General features: G+C 47.3%; 1 protein-coding gene across 5 annotated transcripts in view; it reads right to left on the minus strand.

Moving 5' to 3' along the window:
* The window catches only part of BCL2L11 (BCL2 like 11), a 257,615-nt gene extending 231,009 nt beyond the window's left edge, over nt 1–26,606 (minus strand). The window contains exons 1-2 of one of the 5 annotated variants that reach the window (XM_069606839.1): nt 26,478–26,606; nt 22,455–22,837 (exon numbers count right to left, since the gene is read on the minus strand). In XM_069606839.1, the coding sequence (XP_069462940.1) occupies nt 22,455–22,824 (370 nt within the window). In that variant the 5' untranslated portion in view covers nt 22,825–22,837; nt 26,478–26,606. Of the gene's footprint in view, nt 1–22,454; nt 22,838–24,726; nt 26,444–26,477 lie in introns of those variants that run through there. The other 4 variants (XM_069606842.1, XM_069606838.1, XM_069606841.1 and 1 more) reach the window with 4 other exon arrangements.
* Between the last annotated feature and the right edge of the window lie 529 nt (nt 26,607–27,135).

Consider the following 27,135-nt stretch of genomic DNA (forward strand, 5'->3'; position numbering starts at 1 on the left):
CGGGAGTCCTTGTCCCACCCAATGAGGTCCCACTTGCCCAGACGCCAGGAAGGGTTGTGTGGAGCGGGATCACCTCCCCCTTGAGGAGAAGGGGCGAATACTGTCAATTAATACCTAGACTTGATTATGGAAATGAATGCTTCGGTAAATTAAAATAGTAAGCTAAATGTAGGCAGGGAAAATTCATTTTGCTAATTGTTCATGAACATATAACACTGTAGTGATTTCCTTAGTATTAAAGTTGGAGACCACCTTTGAAGTTAACTAAATTTCGAGTTTTGAGAAATCATTGCTCGTTTATTGCCCAGAATTGTGGCATGGGACTTTATACAGGGGACATGAAATTAGTCATGTCACCCTAAGAGAATGTAAAATTGAAACGCTTCAAATAAAATATATCTTTCACAGAACAACAGGTCCCTATGGACAGAAATATCAATCCTAGTATTCAAACTCACGTTCCAAGCCATACCTTTTGCCGATAAGATGCCAATCCCGAAGGGTAAGGGCCCCAGGACAGGGGATGGAAAACCAAAGTCTAGACAGAGGTTATGTTCCTCTCAAACATATTCCAGTAAGGGTGTAGATGTTGGGGAGTCGGATAGAATTTAGCAGTAATGATACCGGAGACACTACATGTACTACTGGTTCAAACACATCTACAAAGTTCTGTAGGTGAAAGCAGGTAGATGGTCACCAGTAGGTCTGTTTCCTATTTTTTATTGGAAGTATTTGTACTCCTCATTTGTCTTTTTTGGAAGTATTTGCCTATTTTTATGAAAAGTGGCCGATACACTCCTTATCTGCAGGGCTGATTGTCATGTATTTCTTTTTATTGTTCATTTATGACGCACTTAATACCAGAGAGTGGTTTCTAAGCGTGGGATCGGGGTTAGAACCTGTGTTGCGCCACGTTGCCTTGCTTCCAAGACAAACGTGTTGCCCCTGAGCTATCCTTCCCCCCCTATTCTGAGGGCATTACCAGGTGCATTACTGAGGGCATTACCAGGTGGTAACGTCTCGACCAAAGAGAAAGGGCTGAATAATAATAATAATAATAATAATAAAAATAATAATAATGAATGAAGCGAATGTGTTCAGAGAAGGCTATGGGACGTTACCACGTGGTAATGCACAGAGAGGGGCATTGCTGCTATGGCAACGTTTTCACCCAACAAGGGTAGAATGTTCTCTTTAAAACATGGTGAGGCAAAGGAGAAACTGTGGAATGGTGAGAAAGTACTTCTACCAGCCATCATTGCCCTCTGCCACTGCATTCTCTGCAATGAGTCTACCAATATTCCCATGTTATAATGGGGCGATATGACCCCAGGGCGGCGGGTCGACCCCGACCGTCAGTAACAGTCTGCCACCCAACTTAAGGGCCTGAGTGAAGCAAGGGTCCTTACATGCAGCCTGCTTTGCAGTTACTTACATGGGTCATATCGCCCCATTAGTACAGGCAAATAACTAACTAACTACACACGGTTGCTAGTGGCCAAGACAATTTTCTTTTTTTTTTTAAAGGAAAAGGTAGCTTTTTTTGCTGTGTTGGCAGCAGAAGTACATTCTCAGTGGTGATTGTGGTGACGTAATCAACACTGAGAATGGACCCCTGTAGCAGACGATGCGTCGGCCGACAGGAGAAAGGTAAGTTTTTCCTTACATTTCTGAGCCTTTACCACCCGTGGGTGTTTACTCATGGGTGCTAAAGGCCTTTTAGGGGGTCGGGGGGAACAGGGAACGCACATGGAGTGGGTACCAAAACCGTGGGGGAGCTCGGAATGCGGGCTTATACCAGAGAATACAGTCAGCGATCCGAGCTCCCTGATTGGTGGGCAACCCCTCAGAGGTTGCTAATGTGGATTAGCTCTAGCAGATGACTGACCGATGTGATTCTATTTATGGCAGAGAAATTAGTTTTATCCCACTCGTGTTGGTAGTTTTGATTTCTGTTTCTCTGGTTTCAGAACCATGGGTGGAACAAACACAGTAATTTTACTCAAAGAGGTGTTGCCCCACCTACTCAAATTCAGAAAAAACGATAAACGATGGGTTAATAAATGTGAAGATTATTGCTGCAGTAGAAATGAGGACTTCCTGTTCGCACAAGGGACAGAAATACAGATATTGCAAACTGGATTGACGAAAGGCTTGTGGGAAGGTGGGGCCGGCACCAGGGCTATGGACATATAGTTTCATTTTATTTTTCTTACTGCTACTTAAAATAAACAAGAACATTGAAGTTCATAATATTCTGCTAGATGGCATTAATTGAATCACCGATCCCTCTCATAATCTCCTAGGATTCATATGCATTAGCAGGTACAGGTGCCTGCTGCAACTAACTATGGATTATGATGGTGAACAAAATGGCATCTGAAACAGTGCATCATTTCTAAAAGATAGAGCAATCGTCATAGAGAAATTATGGGCATAATAAGATTGTTGTGACCCCAGAAGCCAGGTAATTACCGGTAAGAGCAGAGAGTGCCCCTCACCCCGCACTCACTGCCCCAAAAAAGGAGAGTACATTACAGTGTGTTTAAAAGGGCATATACCTGGGTGCGTGGCACGGAGCTGCCGCGATCGGCATGACTTCCTAGGAACTCCTGCCTGGCCCATTGTGCCGTAAAACATTAGTGTTGTTTACAGACCCCGTTACGTTCTGCAATTGAAGCAGTCTTTATGGGAAATCCTGCTGCAGTGGCCGCTCGAGGTCCCCGCTCCGACACCGATTTGACATGATTTGGACTGATTGCTCAAGCGGGACCCACTCGGCGGCAAGATGGCAAGATGACGGATGCGACCCCAAGGCATGAGGGGGAGGAGCAGGCAATCTAATGCAGCCGATGCCGCCAAATGACTACAGCTCGCTCGCCCGCAGTGCTGCAAGCTAGCCAGCTCTCCGACGATTGATCCTGCAACCGGACCCACATCGCCTGGCATCAATTTCCCTCCCGGGTGACCTTGGTGGCCGCGGAGGGAGGTGTCCCAGTGCACAGTGCCACACCGCCACTCAAGATCCGCTGCCCTGGGCCTCCCACGCCCTCCTAGGCGCCAGGTACCTGCAGGAGCCGAGGCGATTCGTGGGTGGCTGCCTGGATTCTGCAGGGGCTGCATCGCCATTCGCTGCAGCCCTCCCAACACTCCGGAGGGCTGACGCAGCTCTGAAGCGGTGCCCTGCTCTCCACCTAAAGGGCCTGGCCGCATTGTCAGCAGCAGACGATCCGGCAGACTATCCCAGGGGCGGAGATCCACCAAATGGGCGCTGCGGCCAGGTGACCCAACTCACCTCCAACAGCATCCAGCCGCTCATCAAGCCAGCGGATTGTGCGCTCGTCGGCTGGCCATCTCCGTCACTGGCCTCTACAGCAACCCCAGACCTGCCGGCCTGCACGAGTGGTTCCCCCCGAGGCAGACCACAAGGCCAGCCCCAAAAGACATAACGCCCTGAATTGAAGCAGGTGAGGAGGTGGGGTTGCGGGGGGGAGGGGCCCATCCGAGTCATGCCTGGCTCCCGGTCCCTCTGCCTACTTTTGCCCCCGGTTCCATCCTCAAGGGGCACCAACTAGGACACTCGCCTAGACCCATTGGTGTCCTAGACTCCCTTCCCCCTGCAAGCGGCCTTTTTCACTTCCAATCCGCACCCATCAAAGTGCCCATCGAACTCCATTTCAAACCGCAAATGGCCTGCCAAGTGAGCTGCGCATTCTCAACCCCCCGTCCCCATCTGATAACCTGAGGCAGAATCCGGAGCGCGGGAGGGTGGGAAACAAGCGCTGACTCCTGAGCCCTCACCTGCGGAGGAGAACCGGGAACACTCGCAGGAATCGCGGCAGTGAACACCTCACAGAGGTCAAAATGTCAAAAAGCGGGAAGGCATCCAAGCAAACGGACATCGTCGCCCTAATGACCAGCTCATCCATTGAAAAATCCAAAAAGGGGAACCCACCAGAAAACTCCACCAACAGCACCACGGCCGCAACAGATCACAGTCCATCACAAATGGTCACAAAGGCCGACCTCCAAGACCTACTATCGGCTCTAACCAAAGAAATCCAGAAAAGAACCGAAGAGGTCACGAAAAAGATCAACTCTCTGGATAAAAGAGTGGTGGGGGTAGAACGCCGAACCGCTGAACTTGAATCCGAGGTCTGTGACCAAAGATTTGAAGAGGAGCAGGACAGGGACAGAATTGCTGCCCTAGAGGCGAGATCCGAACTGCTGGAAACAAAGCAGGAGGACGCAGAGAATCGGTCCTGAAGGAACAATATCCGCCTACGAGGGATTCCGTCCTCCATCCCAGATGCAGACCTCAAAAGTTACGTCTCAGATCTGCTCAGGTTCATAATCACAATGAGTCACCGCTGGAACTGGACCGGGTGCACAGAACAATCCCTAGGCAGGCATCTACTCTCCCCCCAGACGTCCTGGTGAGAATCCACTTTTTCCACATCAAGGAGGAAATCATGCACGAGGCGGGGCAAATGCGTCAAATCACCTTCCAGGGATCCACTATCTCACTCTACCAAGACCTAGCGAACTCCACTCTTCAAAAACGAAAAGCTATGCGTCCATTCACAGAGTGGCTGCGCGAAAGGAAGATCCCATACCACTGGGGATTCCCGACCTCGGGCAGATTCATATGGGAAGGGGCCCAGAAACAAATCCACTCTCTGAAAGAGGCGGACAAAAATCATGGGTGTCAGGAGAACAGAGCGTGAATCGGAATCCGAAAAAGCAAACCGTGCACCTCCCAGAAAGTCCGGGGAGGGAACCTGGTCGAAAGCCGGAAGAAGGCACAGACTCTGTGGCCCCCTCAAGAAGGACTCCAGCCCGGGATGACCAATCATTAACTTCACCAGAGAAACACGGATCTTTAGGACAAGAAAACTATTCTCCCCGAACCAACGAACCAAAGGCAGAGGGAATCCATCAGTTGGCAACGAACCAAGATCCTCCCAGCTTCGAGGTTCATAAACGAAAGATGCCTAGGACTTCTCTAGCAGTGAGGGAGCAACGTTCGAGCTCCAACTATCTTAGTTTGGCGGCACAGTTGGCCAACTTCCGAGCGCATTGGTGCCACCAGTTTTCCCAGTGGCAGTAGGATGACATTTCTCCTACGAGTTCAAATCGGGGAAGGGGGGGTGGGTTAAGGAAGGACTACTTCAAAGCTTGGAGCGCCGGAACGCCCAAATTCTGGCCTCCCGGTCAACATCACAACATGTCACAACAACAACAATTTCTATACTACGCCAGCTCAGCGACCTTGCACCGCTCTCAAGAGCACAGCTCTCAGTGGGAGGCATAGGGCGAAACACAGCCAACATAGAAGTGAGAGTTTATGGCTGACACAAGCGAGGTAATAATCTGTCATGGAACATCCAAAGCCTGAACTCGCCAAGGAAGCGCAGATCAGTTGAACATAGACTGGGGCAATTATCCGGAGAAATCGTCCTCCTCCAAGAAACTCACTTGCTGCAAGAAGACGAACGCCCAGTGAGATTCAACAGATTTAAAAGAGCTTATTTCGCCACATCTGGAAAGACATTAAGAAGGGTGGCAATACCACTAAGCAACAAGGTCCCCCTATCCAAAATCACAATAAGAAGAGACCCGGAAGGTCGCTTCCTCCTACTCAAGGGCCTATTCGAGGAGCTCCCCATCACCATCGTTACGATCTATAGCCCCAAAACGTCCCAAGCCAAATATATCTCAGACTTAATCCCGACAATCTTGGCCTTCCGAGAAGGGCACCTGTTCATGGGCGGGGATTTTAACTCCATGCCAAACCCCCAAATGGACAAAACTCTGCCCCACACAAATGCAGACTTCGTGCAAGCACTATCCCTAGCTAAGCTACTCAGGGAAACCGAATCCGTCTACGCCTGGAGGCTATTCAACGGAACCTCGAGAGACTATACCCATTACTCCTGCGTACATAAAGGGTTCTCTAGAATAGACCTCATACTGATCTCCGGGGTGCTGTTCCCATGCTTAAACAAGGCAGAAATTCACACCTGCATGATATCTGATCACGCCCCAGTGTCTGCAAACCTAGTAATATCGGGCCAAAAGCACCCTTTTCAGAGACACTGGAAACTGAATGACTCCTTACTATTAGATGCATGTATCAAAACGGAAGTGGCCGGTCGACCTTTTGGTGTCGACCATTTGTCCTGTCGACCATTTAGATTCGACCAGTGGACCTACAACCGAGGAAACGATATCCAATTACTTTGAGGAGAACACAACAGAGCACTCCCCCATCAACATCATCTGGGACGAGATGAAAGCAGTGGTCAGAGGGTCCCTAATTAGCGCCGGAGCGGAACAGAGAAGAATCTCGAACATCGCGGCAGCCAAACTGGAGAATAAAGTAAACCAACAAGAGGCTGAACTGAAGTCACACAGCTCCCGGAAAACGGAGAGAGCTCTGTGGAAGGTCATAATAGCGCTAGAAATGCACTGGGCCGACCGAACTGCCAAATCTTTAGCCTTCACAAAACAGTTCTACTATAGTAAAGGGAATAAGGCAAACAAAATGCTAGCCCAAAAACACAGCCGAAACAATATCCTCGAACTAGTTGGAAAAGATGGGAAAATATGTTACTACGAGATGGACAAAATTAGCGAAATGGTGAAGCACCACAAAGCCATAATGTCGGGGAAACCTACAGCATTAGATGACCTGCCAGAATATCTGCGAGCTATACCTCCCCAATGTCCATCCCAGCTAGAGTCCCTAGAATCACCCATCACTACCGAAGAAATCACTGAAGCCATTAAATCTCTCAAACCCACTGCCCCAGGCCCAGACGGCCTAACAGCTAGCTTCTATAAAAAGCATGCCAGAATTTTTGCTCCCCAGATGGCCACCCTTTTCAACTCCTTCCTGTCCTCAAAAACGGTCACTGGCTAAATGGCGGAGTCGCTCACAGTCCTGTTGCACGAACCCGGGAAAGACCCCGAATTGGCCACCTCCCATCACCCCATTGCACTCCTGAATAACGATGACAAGATTTTTGCCAAGGTTCTGTCTAGCAGGTTGGGAGTGATTCTGCCAAATTTGATCGACCACGATCAACGGGATTCATTCCGGGGAGAGGGGCCCACGACAACATCAGGAGGACAGTAAATATCATTGAAAGCGCCCACAAATCGGAGGTGGGAATGGCGGTCATTTCCCTAGAATCCCATAAAGCCTTTGACTTGGTGGATTGGTGATACATTCGGGCTGTCCTCAAGCATTTCGGCTTTGGTCCAAATTTCATAACATGGGTAATGGCCAACTATCAAACTCGCACCACACAACTGCGGGTAAATGGCACTAGGTCTGGAACAATACATATATCCAAGGGCACTAGGCAGGGAGGCCCACTCTCACCCTTGATTTTCGCCCTATCCATGAAGCCGTTTGCAGCAAGAATTAGACATAATACTAGGATAAGAGGGATATCCGTGGGAGGCTGCGAATTCAAAAATCGTGCTATATGCGGATGATGTGTTGATAACAGCGTCCAACCTAGCATCGTCCCTGGGGGCCTTCTGGGAAGAGATCAAAGAGTTTGGGGTTCTATCAGGGTTCAGAGTAAACCTGGACAAATCCTCAGCCCTAGCAATCAATCTATCTAAACAGGAAAGAGCCATCCTCAGTCCCCTTATGCCGATCCCATGGGTGAAAGGGTCAATCGAATACCTCAGGGTAAATATCACCAATGACCCATCACGCTTGTACTTGTGCAACTTCCCGCAATTAATTAAAGAGATCCAAAACGACCTCAAGGGGTGGAAGTCCCTCGAAAGCTCCAGTTTCGGGCGGATTACCACCATAAAAATGAACCTAATCCCCAGATGGCTGTACTACTGTACAGCATTGCCGATCCATATCCCGGGTCCTGCCCTGACAGCTCTGCAAAAGAAAATTCAGGAATTTGTCTGGGGTGGGGGACCCCGAATTGGTAAACTAATAATGATGCAGGGTAAAGCGCAAAGCGGTCTGGGAACACCAGACTTGGCCAGATACACTCTAGCGGCGCAGCTGTCGCACGCATTTTCTTGGGCACAAGAGGAAGACACCCCAAAATGGACACAGCTCGAAGAGGCCTGGTGCCCGGTCACAACCTCAGAACTCCCACATGTACCAAACATAAAACCACAAGCTAACAGCGGTCCCCTTTCTGCTACGGCCACAATAGTCCGCTGCTGGAAAGCAGCAGCCCGGAAATGGGGCATCCAAGGAGCTCTGGGTCCCCTAACCCCCATTTGGAACAACTGAAATCTCACCAGGCATGTCCCTGCCCAGCTTCCAGTCCTGGAGGGAGGGCAGATTGCTAAAAACTGGTGACTTTCTAGAAGAGGGAATGCCCATTTCATTTGAGAGATGTAAGACAAACTTCGGGGTGGACGAGCAGGAAAGATTCCATTATGCCCAAATCCGGCATTGGCTGTCCCACAGGGTGGTCCGGGAAAAATGCTCCAGAGAGTTATCGGCGCTGGAACTCTCACTAACAACCCCAACTAAAAGGTAGAACCTCTGCCCTCTATCGACTCCTAGACAGAGCAGATCCCTCCAAAAAAGAAAGGTATATGCAGGAATGGGAGAAGGACTTGGGACAAGAAATAGAGGTTGAGGAATGGGAGAAAATATGGTCCAGACTGCATAAAAGTTCTCAGTGCATCACAAATAGGGAAGGCGGCTACAAACTCTGCTACAGGTACTATGTCACCCCAGCTCAACTCAATAAGGCCAACCCAGCCATTCCCGGAACCTGCTGGCGCGGCTGCCCCGCTCTTGGCTCACTATTTAACATGGTCTGGAACTGCTCAAAGGCGGAGACATACTGGAGAGAGATAATAATAAAACACATCAAGGAAATTACTGGTCTCTCCATCCCCTGGGACCCGGGGGTTATCCTGCTGGGTGAAACCGGAGGAGGCACATTCCCAATCTCAGGGCACACCTCCCGTCTATGCACGAACCTACTCCTAGCAGCGAAAATCGCAATGGCCCGGTTGTGGAAAAACAAAGACGGACCTTCAGTAGCACTATGGTGGTCCAAATGTTGGGACATAGCAGTGGCCGAAAAAGTCACCGCAATCCGCTTAGGATCCCTGAGTGGAGACTGAACATCTGGGACCCATTTATGGATTATGCGGCCAAGTTCCCAGCTCTCACCAGAAGGCCTCCGCTAACCAGATGGCTCCAAGGCAGCCTGCTTTATTAAACTACAGACTCAAATCAGATTGACCCAGAGTGCAGATACCCGCCAGCACACCGCGAATGCATAGGGTCATGGACAACAGCGATCAGACCACCAAGATCTACCTCCCCTGCCGGCCAGCTCGAATGGAAGTATCACAATGATGCGAATATCGATCACTGTATTGTTGTTGATGTTGTGCTTATCTGTATAACCCAATAAAATGTTGTTATGAAAAAAAAGGAGGGCATATACCCAGTTACAGGCATGTTGTACAGGGTGGAACAACAGGAATATTTTCAAAGGAAAGAGTAAGATGTCAGAGTAAGAATAAGCGCCTAGCAAATGTAGCAGATGGAGGAATTGGTATGATCAGCCCAGTTGAAACAAAAGTGGTGTTTGATGGAGCCAACAATGGAGTCAATAAGGACCTGAGTCGAAGATGACTGGAAGCAAGTATGAAGTCAATGGCAAGATTGGGATATGGTGGGGCTTGACCAGAAGTAGGTGGCTAGCTGATTCAAGGCCGATTGTTTATGGAGCAAACAGGTGTGCAATTAAATGGGGCCTGAAAAACAAATGACAAAGGAGGGCCAACGTCAGGTGCCTGGGGCTGCAAGAAGACGGCCAAACAATTTCAGTGATGAACAAGATGAAGCTGATCCCCCTCCACCATACCCCACTGAACTGGTCTTAAAGGTTGTTCACAAAACACCAGGCGCATAAAATGGTAAATTACAATCCACTTTGACAAATGGTATATGTATCTGTGGGCGAAATGCCATGGGAGAGTAGGAACTACAAAAAGTAATCCACTCTGCCCAAGAGAGGCACATGAGCAGGACAGCCACTTTTCCCGGTCCCATGGAATAATGTCCCTGCAAAAAATGTCCCCTGACAAAAAAGTCGCAGGTTTTTGTGGGGACATTATTACATTGAACATGCAGGGGACACGCAACCCGTCCCCATACATAATGTCACCATATATAATGTTGCCAATGACTTTTCACAGCCACATTATATATAGGGACATTATGTATGGGGACCTAATTACCCGATAACATTTTCCCTATGCAGCCCATTTCTGCCAGTGGCCCACAGACTCTGTTCTTTCCTGACATCCCCTGATAGGGAGGTGTTCCCTGGAATGTACCCATGTATCACATGTCTCAGTGAGACTCAACAGGTATCCCTCGCAAAATCTAACCACTTTCAAACCAGCTAAATTGGGTGTATTTTAGGCTCTGTAAACTGACTTGGTATATGGAAATGGCAGAGCTGGGAGAGGAACACATTGGCATACGGCTCAGTGGATTCACTAGTTGCCATCATCAAACAGACACTCCCGTCAACAGATGTTTTCTCACCAGCATGGGCTTCCACAAGACAAGAGTGACCCACAGCAGGGGCTGCCTACTAGTGGGTTAGTCTACCACCAGGCAGTTCATAACCCCGACCTGCATGATGTGGCCCCAGTGGCAAAGATAGAACCGTGACTGTTGGAATGTAGTCTTGCCATGTGATGTCACTGGCCTGGAGTGCTTGCTGTCAGAATGTTGATGCATGAACGCAGCTCAGGAGAATGTTGAGTGGATCTGTCAGTGAATGTTCTGAGAGTGTCAGTTCGGGTCATGAGCTGGGATGGTTGGATGGCCGGTGGGTTTTCTCTCCTATGTATGTAAGTCCAATACCTCTCCCTGTCCCTGTCCTGTACTTCACGTCATGTATATAGCACAAGAGTAACTGGATGGTGTAGATATGTACAATCTGTACAATAAAGCTTCCTGGAACAACTTATGACTCCACCGCAGGTCTGTGTGTGAGCGCCAGCATGAATGACCACCTCCAGACATTATAACAGTAATATCCGTGGACTGAGATCCATCTGTGCTACATTATGGGAATATCAAAGAAATACATTTTCAGACATGTAAAATGAGTGAGGCTTATTTAATCCAGCATAAGAGAGGCAGGGAAGAGACACAAAGAATACCGGAAAGAGAGAAACCAACATAAAAACCAACTTGTGAGTATCTTTCTGGTTCGCAAGATTCTTAATACAGAACAAATGGTTTGCTAATTCATTTATCACCATTTACAAGAAATACAAGTGCCAAATAGCACATGACCTCACACTACAACATAATAGCAGTTATGAAGCGGTTTCTCAATGTTGTCAATTTTAACCAACGTTCTCTCATCTTTCTACGTTGATACCGTGACATATTCTAATAAATGGTTGTACTGAATTATTGAGCTGTGCAAGAGCACTAGTTTCTAAACTTGTGCCGGCTCCCAAAATCTGATTCTCATAATTGGTGTAAGTAAATGTATTTCTCGACAGACGTGAAATAACTTTCATGTCCACTAAAATAATCTGTGCATTCTGACTAGTCTGTGTGAGCCAACGTTACTTACATCCTTAAAGAACACTTTTAGTACCAATGTTCTCTTGAGCACAGGAGAAGTGCTTGCCAAGGGAATGACTATGGAGCAGACAGGTAAACCTAATCCCAAAATAGTGAGTTTATCGAAGCAGTAACATCAGACAGTATGCGAGACAAAGGGGCCAGCATTTTCTGTTTTTATAAATTTAGACCAGACTTTTCCAAAAACCCAAAGCGGCGTCTATAGTAGTTGCGTTGGGTTGTCCCACCCAAGAAACGTGCATAATGACAATGAAGAATTTGAATCTCTGTCTTTCACAAGTATCTACAACTTGCTTACTCATTAAACATGTAGGAAAGAATTGTGCTGGACTCAGACGGTCATAGCAAGCAGTTCAAGATGCTCTTTGTGAGAAACCGTTCAGGGTATGATTTTTCAAAGAGGATTCTTTCACATTTTAATGTTTGTTTCAAATCAAACTGTGCTTCTGGAATGATGCCCCACCACTTACCCAAATGACATGTTATAGTTTAAAATCAATAAAGTAATGCGGACATGTTTATCAGATGACAGAGACTTAATGAAGTTAGTGCAGGCCTCAAAATGTGCACTAGCCACACTGGCTTGAGAATTGAATCTTTGCGAATATCTGGTGTATCCATATGTGGAGAACAGATGTGGCAAGTTACTTTTTATGCCTGGCTAGTACCTTGCAACTTGAAATGTTACCCTGCATTTAGGGAATCAGAGAAATGACTTCCTGAAGAGCAGATCATGCTCTAGACTACTTCCGGTTCACTTTTTAAAAGAACTCGGTTTCCTAAGGTAGACAACCACATCAAGCATAGTCTGGAACATTAGCTGAGGAAACCGTACAAGAGAAAAAACACAATTTTGGGGAAAGATGACAAGTTTTACTCTGCCATAATACAACATTATTTCAGAGGACCACCGAGGTGCAGGAGCCCTCAACACTGCAGGAGCAGTGGGCTAGCCCTCCACCAGAGTGCATCCACCCTAAGGTAGGCTCCCTGCCTATTTTTAGCCTCCTGGGCTCGAAAATCCCACCCACTGAAAAGTGCTCCTCCTAGCCCCATAATTACACATGAGCAGTGTAAATTACATTTTTATTGAAAAAACGACCTAAAAAGCGCATTTTGAGTGTTTTTTCTGTGCCCCCATTGGAACACATGAGGTTTTCCTGCTTCAACATGGCCGCCAACCTCGTCCTTGCCAAGAAGGCGACCACATGACATCCAGGAGAGCCCCCATTGGCCAACTGCAACTACAGAAGGCCAATCATGCGCCGGCAGGCAAACGCCGGTCCCCTCATCCATAGGATCCTCATCACAGGGAACTTTTCCTGTCTGGAGCCTGTCTGGAGGCACCTGAGGCCTAGGCTAAGGACTCTGCCCATTTTCTGGTAAGCCTGCCCTGACCCTGCAGCTTGCCCACACCTCCGCAGAACCTAACCTTTCCACCTAATCCCTTCATGCACTACACCTCATGTGTGCCTCTGCTTTTCACTGACTTTGGACAATTGCTTGCTATCACCTGGCCTATTGTTGATATATAATATTTCCTATACTATTTAGCGCATTTACCAGTATTGCTTATCCGCTTGTACTGTATCCTCTTGTGCAGCCAACTGCTACCTATTATGCCCTGCCACCATTTAGCCTCTGCCTGCCCCACTTAGAAAATCGATTTTTTTGTCTGCTATCCATTATGCCCAGCCACCATTTAGCCTCTGCCTGCCCCACTTAGAAAATCGATTTTTTTGTCTGCTATCCATTATGCCCTGCCACCATTTAGCCTCTACCTACCCCCTTAGAAAATCGAATTTAGGCATTGTATTTAGCCTCTGCCAGCCCCACTTAGAAAATCGAATTTAGGCATTGTATTTTGATGAACTGCTACCTATTATGCCCTGCCTCTGAACTACCTAGCACTAGTCGCACGATCCCCGTCATTTCTGTCACATACCAGCAGCACACACAAGCTGCACACACAGCCACTCTCCACGATCATGATGCCCAAGAATGCACCTCCGAATCATTTTCACTCTCCCGCACTCTCCCTGCCACACTCCGCTCAGCCAGCCTAACAGCCAGCCTTATAGCCCTCACTATAATGGCCTCTATGCCTCCCCACATATTCCCAACACACCTCACCCAGCGCCCGGCACTAAATTCACATGCCGCAGCACCAGACTACAACATCACACAGTCTCGGCCACCTAGCCTAGCCACCAGACTCTGCAATCTCAGAAATCGATCACTTCCTAGATATTTACTCTGCTCACCCACACCCATGACAACTAGAAATACCAGATTAGGCACCCGCACTGCACCACTACCCCATACTAAGATGACCATAGGCACTGCCCCTCTCCCCCCACCACCCTAACATGCCTCTACACTACTTCACACTAAGCTCCTCACTACCACACACCACAACAAGCACACTTCTCCCCATACTAGTACAAACAAAAACATCAAAAGGCACACAACATCCACCTCTTAAATGTGCACTACTGAACGTACTCTCCCTACCTGCACATGCCCTCGAGATAAATTATCTGCTATCCACACTTAATCTGGACTTACTTTGCATCACTGAATCCTGGCTCAATGATGCCTCCTGCCCAGCCATCGCACTAGCCCTACCCACAGGCTACACCATCCTTGGGCAAGATAGATGTGATAAGATTGGAGGGGGAGTCGCCCTTATCCACAATGACTCACTATCCATCAGATTAGCAGACCATAGTACATGGGTTGGTAATGCTGATATCCTATCAGCCAAGTTTACGCTCTCCCCCAATAATCTAATCAACATCCACATCCTATACAGACCTCCCGGACTCCCAGCTGACTTCCAAGAGCACCTCTCCCATCGACTCAGCAACAACATTAAAAAGTCCTCCAAAATCCTTCTATTAGGAGACTTAAATTTAGGATACAATGATCCTAAGGATAAATCCGCCGCAACCCTAGCTAAAGGACTTGCAGACTTAGGTTTCTCCCAAAGAGTCCTCACCCCTACTCACTCCAAAGGCCGCACCCTTGACTGGGTTATGGATCACAACTGTGCATCCAACATTACCTCAAACACCGCCCTTCCTTGGAGGGACCACACATGCATCGAATTCCTCACCCCCACCAACCCTAAACCTAAGACTCTCACCCACGCACCACCTGCCACAATAAGAAGTTCTAAAAAACTCAACGCAGACAACAGCCCCTGCCTAGCACCACCTTTCTCTCAGGACCCAAATATGCTATCAGCTATCTTCAATGATACTCTCACCAATGCCATAAACTCTATAGCCCCACTTGAAAGCAAGAAGGAAAAAAATAATTTCACTGCAACTCTTGGTTCTCGGAAGAACTCCAAACCCTCCAAGCTCAAAAGCACCAGTCGCTTAAAAACTGGCAAACGGATACGAGTGATCTAAATAAGAGCCTCTTCAAACAAATATCCCTCCAATATAAAAAAGCCATATTAGCAGCAAAATCCAACTCCTTCAATGATAGGATCTCAAAGGCCAACTCCCAAACTAAAGAACTATTTGCAATCTTTAATGAATTAGTCATTCCTCCAGCTACCGCTGACGAGATAACTAAAGACAAAGCCTGGTGTTCCAGCATTCAGTCTGCCATGCTCAACAAAATAAAACTCCTCCAGAACAAAATCCAAAACCACTGCAAAGCCCTCCCAAACCAAAAAACTAACCGCCCTACACAAGACAAGCGTAGTAATCTCAATCACGCTCAATTCTCCTTCAGAAATGTCACTGAACCTGAGGTCATAATCTCATCAAAAACCTCAAACGATCCCTCTGCAAAGCAGACATTTGCCCTCCCAAAATCATCAAGGAATGCGCCAATGACCTAGCACCCCTGATTACTGCCTTCATTAACGCATATTTCCAAACAGGAACTGTCCCAAACAATCTCAAGGAAGCCTCGGTGCAGCCACTTCTAAAAAAGGCCACACTTGACCCAGCGCAACCCAACAACTACAGACCGATAACGACAGTCCCGTTCCTCCTAAAAATCCTGGACAAAGCAGCTCACATCCAGATCCAATCATACATAGAAGCTAACTCCATACTAGGCAAAAGACAATCTGGATTCCGTGTCGGGCATGGAAAAGAATCCGCCTTATTAGACCTAAAAAATCAAATCTCACAGATCATGGACAAAGGCAAACCTGCCTTGCTCCTCCTCCTCGATCTATCAGTTGCTTTTGACCTGGTAGATCACCAAACACTCACCACCCACCTCACCCATGCAGCCCATTTCTCTAATCAAGCAGCATCCTGAATCACTTCCTTGAAGGAAGAGCCATGAAGGTCTACTCCGACACAGCTATTGCAGATCCTACCACTATAAACTGTGGTGTCCCCCAAGGATCTTGTACAGCCCCCACCCTCTATAACCTCTTCACAAAACCCCTCTTCGACCTACTTGACTCCATGGGTGTTGCATATACAAACTATGCAGACGACACTCAAGTACTTTTATCCCTATCTGGACTCTATCACCAAGATGCCACGGCCCTTCACAACATCTATGCCACTATCCAAGCTTGGATGGCAATCCATGGCCTCTGTCTTAACGGGGAGAAGACTGAAATTCTCATCCTGGGCCAGACAAACACATTATCGAAACTAAGCCCCCAGAACAACAACTTCAACATAGACAACTCAACCATCTCCCTATCATCCTCTGTCAAGACTCTAGGTGTTCACATTGATGCAAATCTATTGATGAACAAACAAGTCAGCGCCATACCTCTGCATCAGCGTTCAGCACCAAACTCATCAATGCCATTAAACCCTACTTATCCACCCCCAACCGCTTGGCCATAGCTAGAGCAACTATAGGAGCCAAACTCGATTATTGCAACGCCCTTCTAGCTGGCACCTCCGCCAAAAACATTCACAGACTGCAAACCACACAAAACAATGCCCTCAGAGCCGCCATGAGCATCCCTAGAAGAGACCATATATCCCATGCCAGACGTGAAGCACGGTGGCTCCAGGTCAAAGACCGTATTACTCTGAAAATCCTCACCATCACTCACAGGTGCATCAACAAAACCGCTCCAGCATACCTATCTGAAGCAATATCAAGAACCACATCCACTCGCCCCACCAGAAATCAGTACACCAACTAGCTACACATACCACGCATAAAGAGAGCCACAGCGGGAGGTCTAGGCTTCTCCTATATTGCACCGAAACCCTGGAACTCACTCCCTGCCACCCTTAGAGCTGAAACTTCCATCTCCGTCTTCCGCAACAACCTCAAGGCCACTCTCCTCAACTAGCAAGTGGAGGTCTGCCTCCTCCACTTCTGCCATGTATATTGTAATATAACACAAATGTAATATAACTATATTGTAACCTGTATATATACTGCTAATGACTATGTAACTATATTGCAACCTGTATATATATTGCTAATGACCATGTAACTAAGCTTTGTACTGTAACAAGTGGCACAATGTCCTCGGGCTGTTGTGCGCTATATAAATACGAATAAAACAAACAGTCTCAGCCAAAGGGGGGGTCTGAAAAAGTAGACATCGGCTACAGTTGTAAGTTCTTTGTAAACTACATGGTTACAGTCTCTAGACAAACGGAGATCAAAACAAGCTTGAAAACGACAAAAGCAAGTTCTCCATATGAGAGTTATGGAAAAGGGAGCGGGTTCCCATATGCAATAATTACGCAACTGGTGATTATTTGCAGGAAGTTAGTAACCAAGCGAGGGGGGTGTGTGGCAACCTCCCAGCCAATAAGGCGGCTCAAAACAGGGTCTTTACCACACCGGAAAAGACCACGCTCTCTGCGCCTCCTCAGAGAGGGAGGCCGCCGTCTTCCCTCGCAGGGAATGAAGGTAAGTGCAATCCCACACCCCCTTGCGTTCCCTATCCCTCCCCCCACCACCACCCTTTTTCACATAGTCTCCCCTCCCTGGCCGCACCTCATTTTCAGTACTGGTCCCAGTGCATCTCTGCCGTCAGTATAGCTGCCATGGCAATGGAGAAGGGACTACTTCTCCCTGAACCATAATCATGGTGGCCACGATTCTCGAGTTGAGAAACGGTTTACACGCGGTTTCTCGACGCGAGAAAAATAAACTATTAGTACCCTGTGCCTAGATACTAATAGCAATAGAACCCTCGGAGTGGGGGCAATACCAGTGTGGTAATGTCCCAGGGTTTACGTTAAAGCCCTCGCTTCGCTCGGGTTTGTAACTGACACCAGGGGCATTACCAGATCGGTAATGCCCCATCTCCTCGGGTTCTATTGCTTAAATAGATAACACTGTTGGTACAGTTATCTAAAAACATATTGGAATGCATTTCATAAATATGTATTCTCATTTCTTTTCAGTGCAAGAATGCTCATAGCTAAAATAAAGTCTCTGGTAGAGATGCATAAAAAACGTGAAAATGAACATCCATCTAATTACACACTGGTTTTCCTTCATCCACCATGTGATTGTTGTTTCGGTTCTGCCCTGCTTGCATTTGCTTTATTCTAATTGTAAGTATTTACTTGATTTTGTTCTGACATGTTCGATGTTCAGAAATTTGGATAAAAGCAGTAAATACGTTTAAAAAACATGCAGCCCCTAAATGGTCTCGTAGAAGCACTACTGCTCCGGCGGGGCACCTCTGGGTTATTTAGAAAAATGTATTGAGGGCATTTGGAGCAGTTTTCCCTCGGGGATGCTCCAAGAGGTGCACCTCACAGCTGTAATCACAAGACCTGCCTCGAACAAATACTCATTTATGCCCAGCAAGTAAAGCACAAAGCATTTCACTTAACAATCCATCACAACATGGGAACAGAACATTTCACTTAGTGCTCGGTGCAACAGGTGCGACGCCTGGCCGTGTCTCTACACACTAGCTGCCCATGCTGGACAGTTCCCTTAATGAACGTACTTCGATTTGCTCGCAACTTTTCGCATACACTTTAGCAATGGCCTGTGGCAATTTTTCCTGCACCCACGGCTCATCAAAAAAGGGGTAAGGGAGCCGTGCTCCTATAATACAGAAGAGAAGGCATGGTCCTTGAGCAGGTCAGTGGCCAACAGCAGATTAAAATACTTAATGTGCAGAAAAAACATACGCCCTCGGTCCCAGCTAAAACAACAGGACACGCTTATGAACAAGTGATCAATAAAAATGCAACAGACCACGATAATAGTGACTCAAAACGATTCCCAAGCAGCACACTCAAAGAGTATGAAGTGTGCTGTCGGAAAGGGTGTGTATGCCGTAGGGGGCGAGAGTGTCAGAACAGTTTGGGATCATGGCATGTTGGAGCCTGGCGGACTGGACTTCGACTGGACTCGTGCTGTACTGACCTGACCTCGTGAAGTGGAGTATCTTAGGCCTCCGTCGCGGCCGTGTTAGGTCACGCACAGTAACACAAGTCTGCAGTGTATGGAGGAATGCCGGTCTGAGCAATCCTTCGCACGCGTGCTCCTGCCAAGAGGTTGGCAGCAATCCTGCAACGAATCACAGGCAGACACAATCGGAGTGGCAGTGCCAGCAAATAAGCCCATGGGCACACTGTATTTATTTTCTTGTTTAGTGTATCCAAAACAAAAGTCTGTAGTAAGCGGGAGCCAGCATTGCCGCTTCAGCACAGGACCTGGCAGCTGTTACTCTAGCGTTCCTGCATGGGCACTCTCTGAGGGACCAGCACACAGCTGCAGCATGCCGTTACTTTAAGATATGGCCCTGGAGGAGAGAACATACACGAATAGCTATGGAACAAAACTCGCATCCTCTCTTGCCAGAGAGTTGCATGGACCAGTATTGGGAGAACTGTTGCAACAGTGTGCAGATACATACATCACTACTACATTGAGTCGTGTCTCATCTGTGAAAGAATTTCAAATAAAAAAAAACAACACATACTCCAATTATGTAACACTCCCACTGTATCTAAGACACTGACAAGATTGTTCCACCACATATTACCATATTACAACTACTGGGGGGTGATTCAGCGCAATACAAAAGCATATTAACTTAACATATAGAAGCCACAATATAAATGTATCAAAGTGGCATTACAGGTCTCCATTCAGCTGCTAGCGGTCAGCTTAGTCAGTGGACAGACAAACTTGAGACCATATGTAACCACACGTGTCCTTTTAATAGACTCAGAATGTTGGTTTTCCAATTGAAACGGCCAGTAGATAAGAACATGCTGCCCGGTATTATGGGGTTTAGATTCAGATTAGCAGTGCCTGGTGTGAGGTCATAATTGTTCATTGGTTGGGAGGCTCTGTACTTGTGTGACAGGGGCTGGCAGTAGGTGGCAGCATGGTATCTCCAACGATCAGGAAGTCAGTAATTATCATGAGGAGATAATTAGTGGAGAGGAGAAAGTGTGAGGTTGGAGACTGTTTTCAGATGAGCAGTGCTGTGACCAGAGTCCCTGACTGGAGGGAACGCCCCCGCCCCATTAGGATACTCACAGATGCTCCCCTACCCCTAGAATCATAACACACAATGCCATTATGTTTTTCACACCATTGTGACAGAGGTCATTAGAGAGGGGCTATCTCATGTGCTTAGGCATGAGTCATGCACTGAGAAAAGGTATTGAACATAATTATTGATTGAGGACAGAGACATAGAAAAGGCTATTTAAATCAAAAGCAAACCTGGGGAGTCATTTTGTCGTCCAAGAGTAGTTTATTAGAGCACAGAGTGGAGTGAGAATAAGGTTTAGAGTGAAGTGAAGAGTGATAGAGAGGAGTGGCATCCAGACACTTACATTAACGTGCATTTGCTCAGATACTCTGGTTGCCACACGGGCAGCTAACAAGAAACTCTGGCATGCTGTGCACATAGTTCCTCATTCCTGAAGGTGAGTGATGGGAATTAGTCCATCGATATCATCATGTCCCGGAAAAAGGTCACCACACAAGTAGCCCAGCCTCAGACTTCATGTGATACCAAACAACCCTGAGCAACTTGAGAGGTCCGAAGTGAAATAATAGGGAGAATAAAGTGTTATGAGGCGTTCAACGGTTCTTTAAAAGACATATATATATCCTAAATAATGCAACGCCTGTGTCTAGTAGGGCACATCAACATGAAACTAGAGTTTCAATGTGATGTTGGATCCAGTGTGCTTTTAAAAGTAGCAGGCATTACAATATAATTGTTCATTTATTTATACCTTTCGAAAAAAATGAAGACATGTACACACCCCATGTATTGGTATAGGGTAGTGTGAACATGAGTAAGAGCATGGATTAAGGTGACAGGGGAGGCTCCTATTGCCCAGTGATCAATAGGCGAAGATGCTAAATTACAGTGAACGAACTTGAAGTCAAGTGGGACCTGTCCAGCCTGAGTGAGGGACATCGCTGGTCGGGTACCATAATCTCAGATCTACTGTTATGATCAACAAACACCAAGCCAGGAGGGTCAGCCAGCACACATACTAGCTCTATGTTGTCGCACATACAGAATCCCTTTGCCAAAATGAGGACCACACTCCTACTTAATTCAAGTTAAAAGACATGCCTCTTCCTGCCAAACTTCAAGAAAACCTCTTGAGGCTGTCACAGAAGAGCAACCTAGATGAAGCCCCATGAACCTCAACTACGACACACGATGCCCAGAGGTGGTATTAGTGCACCCAGGGAAATGGACACTGAAACCTGCCCCATATTTGTTGGTGCCACCAAGAGAAACTTTCTGGCTTCTGTAAATGTGACTTCTAGTCTAGTACTAATACAATGAATAGTTAGAACCTACAAAGGAAGACAAATCGTTTCAGGGCAGAAGTGCCCACTGGCAGGTGGAAGAAATGACTAAACTTTGTTCTGGTCTTCAATGGAGTTAACTGAACTTTTTTAATGTTAAACCAATTTGGACTCTCTTTAGTCCAACCAAACAGATTAACATACTCCTTGTTGTCCAGCAACAGCCACAGTCCATTCCACCTGTACCCAATGATCAATGTGATAGTCTTCAACGCAGTCTAAAAATGATTATTTGGAAAAGAAACCTGACATTAATTTCTGCACCCAAGACTAGTTCCTGTTATTAGCCAGCTAAAAAGACATTGACCCAGATCTTCAATTACCCATCACTCAATAGAAACTATTTCATTGGGTCCTGTTTAAACTCGCAAGGCGACAACTCAAAGATTCCCCTAAAAGCTAGAATGTCTTCCTCCCCTCATGTGAAAGAATGGCTTGCTGCTGGTCGAGATAACTAACAACATTACATATTGGAGATACAAGGACCAGAAAAACAAACTCACTATTGGATTGCAAAGACTGTGCTGCCGACTACTTAAACAATCCCACTACGCAAAAGTGATGAAAATAGAGGCATTCATTATCAAACTTCCCTCTAAATCAAATCTCGAATGTTTGCTAAAGACTTTCAGAAAAAATGATCATATTTAACAAAAGCCGAAATAAATAATTACCTAGATCCTTATCAAGAAGGGAGCATATGCAAATGTTGCATGGTCTGATACTGTATAGTGTTTCACTGTGCACTACTCACATCTTCAATTTGACTTATTGTGTTGTGGATATTACTCTTGATTGTTCTACACCGATTACAGTGCATTGAATTTTGCTTTCTCCCCCCAATCTTTTCTTAGTTTTTAAAACTGATCAAAATAATAAGAACCCACCTTAAAAGGCGCATGACAAACGTTGGATACATCAAGCGAGCTCACCAAATGAATAGAATCTACCAGGCTCAGCTTTAATCAGTTGCAATTCAGCTCTTGAATCACAGTGAAAAAACATGCACTGTACATCACGGGCTAGAGAGAAGTCTTACCATCAGTTTGCTTACCCATTGCACATAGGAAGTGGTTAAGTGCTTGACAGGGTGGGCTTGGAGTCTGGGTGGATTTGTCGCAGCTCAAAGGCGCCGGACTACGGTCTGCATCAGAGAAATAGCCACTGGAAGAGCATGAGAGCGCTGAAGATCCCCTCATAAACCTGCACAGCGGCGATCTCGTAGCAAATGGGCCAGGGCTGCCAGGCGGCCCAAGCGGGCTGAATGGGTCACCCGTGCCAGGAGTATTACCTTGAGTCAGGTTCTGTAACGATGGAGGGGCCACTGCTGCCAGCCTCCGTGGCCTCTCGGAAGGCCGCTGGTGGTCCCCTTCTCCACTTTCACACTCGGACTTTAGATCTGATGCCATTTGTTCTTTTTTCCTGTAAAGTTAAGATGCCATGTCAGTAGGTATTTTTTTATTTAAAGGATGCATAACTTGAAAATTCATCATTAAGATTTTAACAAAGTAGGAAAACATCAGGACACAGAACTAGGAACAGGGTCAGCACATCCTTCAATACACCCATTAACGTTTCTTTTACTGCACATTGCCAGCAGGGCCTGTAATGTGTAACATTTATTAAGCAGAACGATGAAACATCCTTGAACTGGAAAGGACTTGGCTGACACAGTACCTAAAAGAATATCACTGATTGCATACAAACAACAGTACTTTGCATACATAGTCCCAAAGTCAGCTCTCTAGTTATGATCGAAAAGTATCCACCATAAGAGCAATTAAGACGCCCACCTCTACAGCACACTTTTGGGTATGGACTTGTGGGCAGATATTTCCTAGAGAAGCTATTTGCTAGACTGAAATCCATTTCGATCACCACTCCATCAACATTAACCTTCACTCCAGGATGTTCCGAGTGCACTGAATATATTTATATTGGGGAGAGGAGGAGTTAGCTTTTTCAATATGAAAATTATTGATACCTTGTAACGCTGTCCAACAAACCATTACCAGGGATGGAAACAAATGCATTTGAATTACATTTATTTTTTTTTAAACTTGAGAAAATTCCTCTTCACAGTGTTCCAGTATCTGGTTGATAGGCGACACTAAGAAACTTTTGTTGTAGATCATCGAAATATGAGATCAACTTCATCATTGTCAAACGCCATGAACTTTGTGCTGCAATAAACAGATGCCAAATGGATTGCAGTGAGAGGCACTGTCAATGTGAAAATGGAATGATGCCACAGAAAGGGGAAGTGACGACTGTGCTTCTCAATGCAACAAGGCAAAGATGGAGAGTGCAGGCGTTCTTCCAACTATTGGAGAGCAGTGATTGCCTCGGTAACCGGAATCCCTAAACTGTCATTCATGCCCCGAAGCCTTTATCGCTAGGCCTCCGGTGGCCAGACCGTCCCAGGCCTCCAGGCCTCGGTTTTCCAGCTGGCAGAAGTCGTATAAACAATCCAGTCCGGAAGGAGAGGTTCGTGGAAGGCCGGCAGGCAGACGCTGGTACGTGTTTATGCTGCGAGGGGAACCACGCGTTCCACGTGCTTCGCGAAACCCGTGGACGCATTGAAAGACAAACACTTCAGGGTCAAATACTAAACTAATCTGGAAAACCGGCGAATGACTTACTCCAGTAGAGAATAGCTACCTCCTCTGACGCATGCCTTAGCGTTAGGGGCCATAACAAGACACAGTTTAAGGATGGAATCCTATTCTGGACATGCTGCCTGGTTTATATCACTTAAATAGAAATAAAAGGCGTAGGTCAATATGCAACAAAAAAAGTGCTCTGTGTTCGCCACTCACGGTTCAGTGTCTTTTACAACTGCTGTCTGGGAGCATATTTTGCTCAAAAACGCTCGAAGTTGTATTTTTTCGGGCACTGCCCCATTGACCAATGTTAATCTAGGAGTCACTCTGTCCCACAGCCACGAAGCCCAGTAGGCCACGCGCCTGAACTCTATCCACTTCTACAATTCCGAGACCCACCATTGATGCTTCACAATGAGATTCTGCTGTACATTTTGAAAGTCGCTTAAAGAATCACAATAGAGAGCGAGTATAAACGGACATAGGGCAAGAGGCTGCCCAACTCTTGGCATGGTTTTTGCTTTTCTGGCATGATGCTACCTTTACCCGAGGTTGCAGGTAAAGGGTACCTTGGGGATAAGGATAGCAGCCCTTACTGTGGACAGAACCAAGCCCTCACACCCCCATGATGGACCCAGAGTCTGAAATGCATTGGTCAAGGGTTCGGCCACCCACGCAATGGTAAAAAGGACAACACCAAATAGTTACCTTTTATGAACATGGAGTACTCACATCTAATTAATGTAGCAAATTGCAGTAGTTCTTACTACTAGGGTGTGACCAATACAGTTGGTGCTCCGTCAGTTTCTTTTCAAATTTCAGATAAGTACATCAGACCCCGTGATCTTTTACAGGTATTAGCCGAGCCCTCTTTTTTACAATTTGAACGTGGGGTGCACAAAACACAGGGAAACCAACCTTCCACCAAACAGAGGACGGTGATTCGGTGGGGGAGAATCAACCTGTAAGAGCGCTTGCGGAAGAGGATTAACTGTAGGGCGATGTAATGCGAGGTGGGAATTTCCACACCACCAGAGTGGGAGAGCATCACCCCTCAACAACCACAGGCGTAAGACCAGAGCAGCTGCTTGGAGCAAACGTTTACAGCGTGCGTTGCAGGTTTGGTTTCTTCCATAGATATTTGCTTTACAATTCGTATCAGAGGAATAGTGAGGGGGAACACGAGATCCAGAAGTGGCGATTTCTCTCCCAGTGCAGGTGGCACACATTTCACTTGGGGATTCTAGCGGACACTTTAGAGAGGATGTGTTTTCTCTGCTGCGTGAAATGCTAGCAGGGAGCGGGTAGTCCCTACGAAGCGCATGTCCTCCAATGAAAGAATGCCCTGCAGTTCAGGAGCAGTGGCTGTCTGACTGGAGCACGGAGGAATGTCATGTTTTCGTGGTACCATTAAGGGTTCAGGCAGGCACTTCCTCCAAAATTCTGCTTTAAGGGATGCCCCAGTGGGGTTGTCCCTTTGGAGGCGCCGCTCATCCACCAGAGTCTCAACCTGAAATTCTCAACGTTGAGTCGTTTTGAGAGATCCGCTTCACCGGGGCTAGGCACAACATCCAGGACTTTTTTTGCGGTGGGTGGGTGGAGTTTTTTCTTCCAGTACTCCGGGTGTGACATTTACCCAATGGCAGGTTATGGAATAGTTCTGTTACTTGCCGGGTGATAGAGGGGTACATCTTCTTCTGGACCTTGCACGGTCAACTCTTTCCCCAGAATCAATGATCCTTGACAGCGTGCCCAGAGTATGGTGGCATACTGCTGCCATTCCTCGGTAGGAGCGGTACTCGAGGGGACAGTCAGTAACTTTGTTGAAGGGGGAGGCGATTCTGGGGAGGAAAACTTCAAGCAATTCTAAGGGAAGGGGTCCAAGTCATAGGTTATAGGGAGGGGCGGCGAATCCGTGAAACTGGGGAGTTTCAGAAAGGACACCAAGCGCAGGTAATTGAAAGGGCGACGGGCCCACCCGAGGGCCAGAGATGCGCTTCTCCTGGGAGCCAAAGTGCGGGGTTTGCTATAGGCGAGGAGGACCCCAACACATATTGAGCTTTAGTATGTCGTTAAGTTCCACACGTGATCTTGAAACAGCTGTCTCACACCAGTGCATGGCAATAAGCAGCATGCACGAGTCAGAATAACGTGCACGGGTCGAGTTATGTTCCCACAAGGGGGTGTTCGGGACGTGTGAGAAAATCGCTCCGGAGAAGAAAGCACGGGCTACGGCGATTCCTCCGTGACCTGCAAGTCTCCCGAACAAGATGGGCGGCGATTCCTCAAGTTTCTCCACCCGTCGGCTGGTTGCTGCGGCGGCAGCTCCTCCGTGCCTCTCTCAAGTGTCTGAGTCGATCATCCGTCCCGCAGCCCTAGCCACGGTGCCCCCTCCCAGGTAGTGCGTCAAGGCAGAGCCCTAGGTCTACGATGTTCCGCAAACACAAAGCGTCACTTACGTGCCCAGCTCACGAGACCATCTCACGCGACACAACAAGCGAGCGGCCGTCTCTCCCCCCCTAGGTGCTAGACTGACAAACAATAACAAATAGGAGGAAGCGCAACGCTCGAGGACACAGCCGAGAAGGGGGGCGTGCACTCGCTAGGCCGGTGCACGTCACTGACGCCCCCAGCCAATGGGAAGGGGGCCCATCTCCAGAAAACGCAAAAGGCGGGACCGTCAGTGGCTTTCGGTCAATAACTGGAGCCACTTGGCTCCGCCTGCCCCCACGCTTAATCTCGCGGGGGCCCATTGTTTACAAACTGTCCTCACACGCACTTTGGCAAGGGAGCGAAAGCAGCGTAGTCATTCTTGGTTTGTTTTCAGTTGCCGGCCGCATCGAATTTACGGGACTGGAGCGCAGTGCAACTGCAAGAAAGCGGAACGGACGGGAAACGGCGCAAAGGCGCGTGCCGTCACCGCAGCGCGAGCCTTGCGGAAGACAGTCCCAGGCGCAGTTGCAGATTTAAGGCCAAGGGCCTACTAGAGGGCCCCGGGTAGGCGGAGTTTAGAGTGGGAGGAGTTAATGGTTATCACAAAGAATTCCAATGCACATATGGCGAGTTCACTATACATTGAGTTACACAATAACACTCTCTCCTTACTACTAGTTCGTT

The sequence above is a fragment of the Ambystoma mexicanum genome, chromosome 4p (genome assembly GCF_040938575.1).
Source record: "Ambystoma mexicanum isolate Mex_15411 chromosome 4p, UKY_AmexF1_1, whole genome shotgun sequence".
NCBI classification, from domain to species: Eukaryota; Metazoa; Chordata; class Amphibia; order Caudata; family Ambystomatidae; genus Ambystoma; species Ambystoma mexicanum.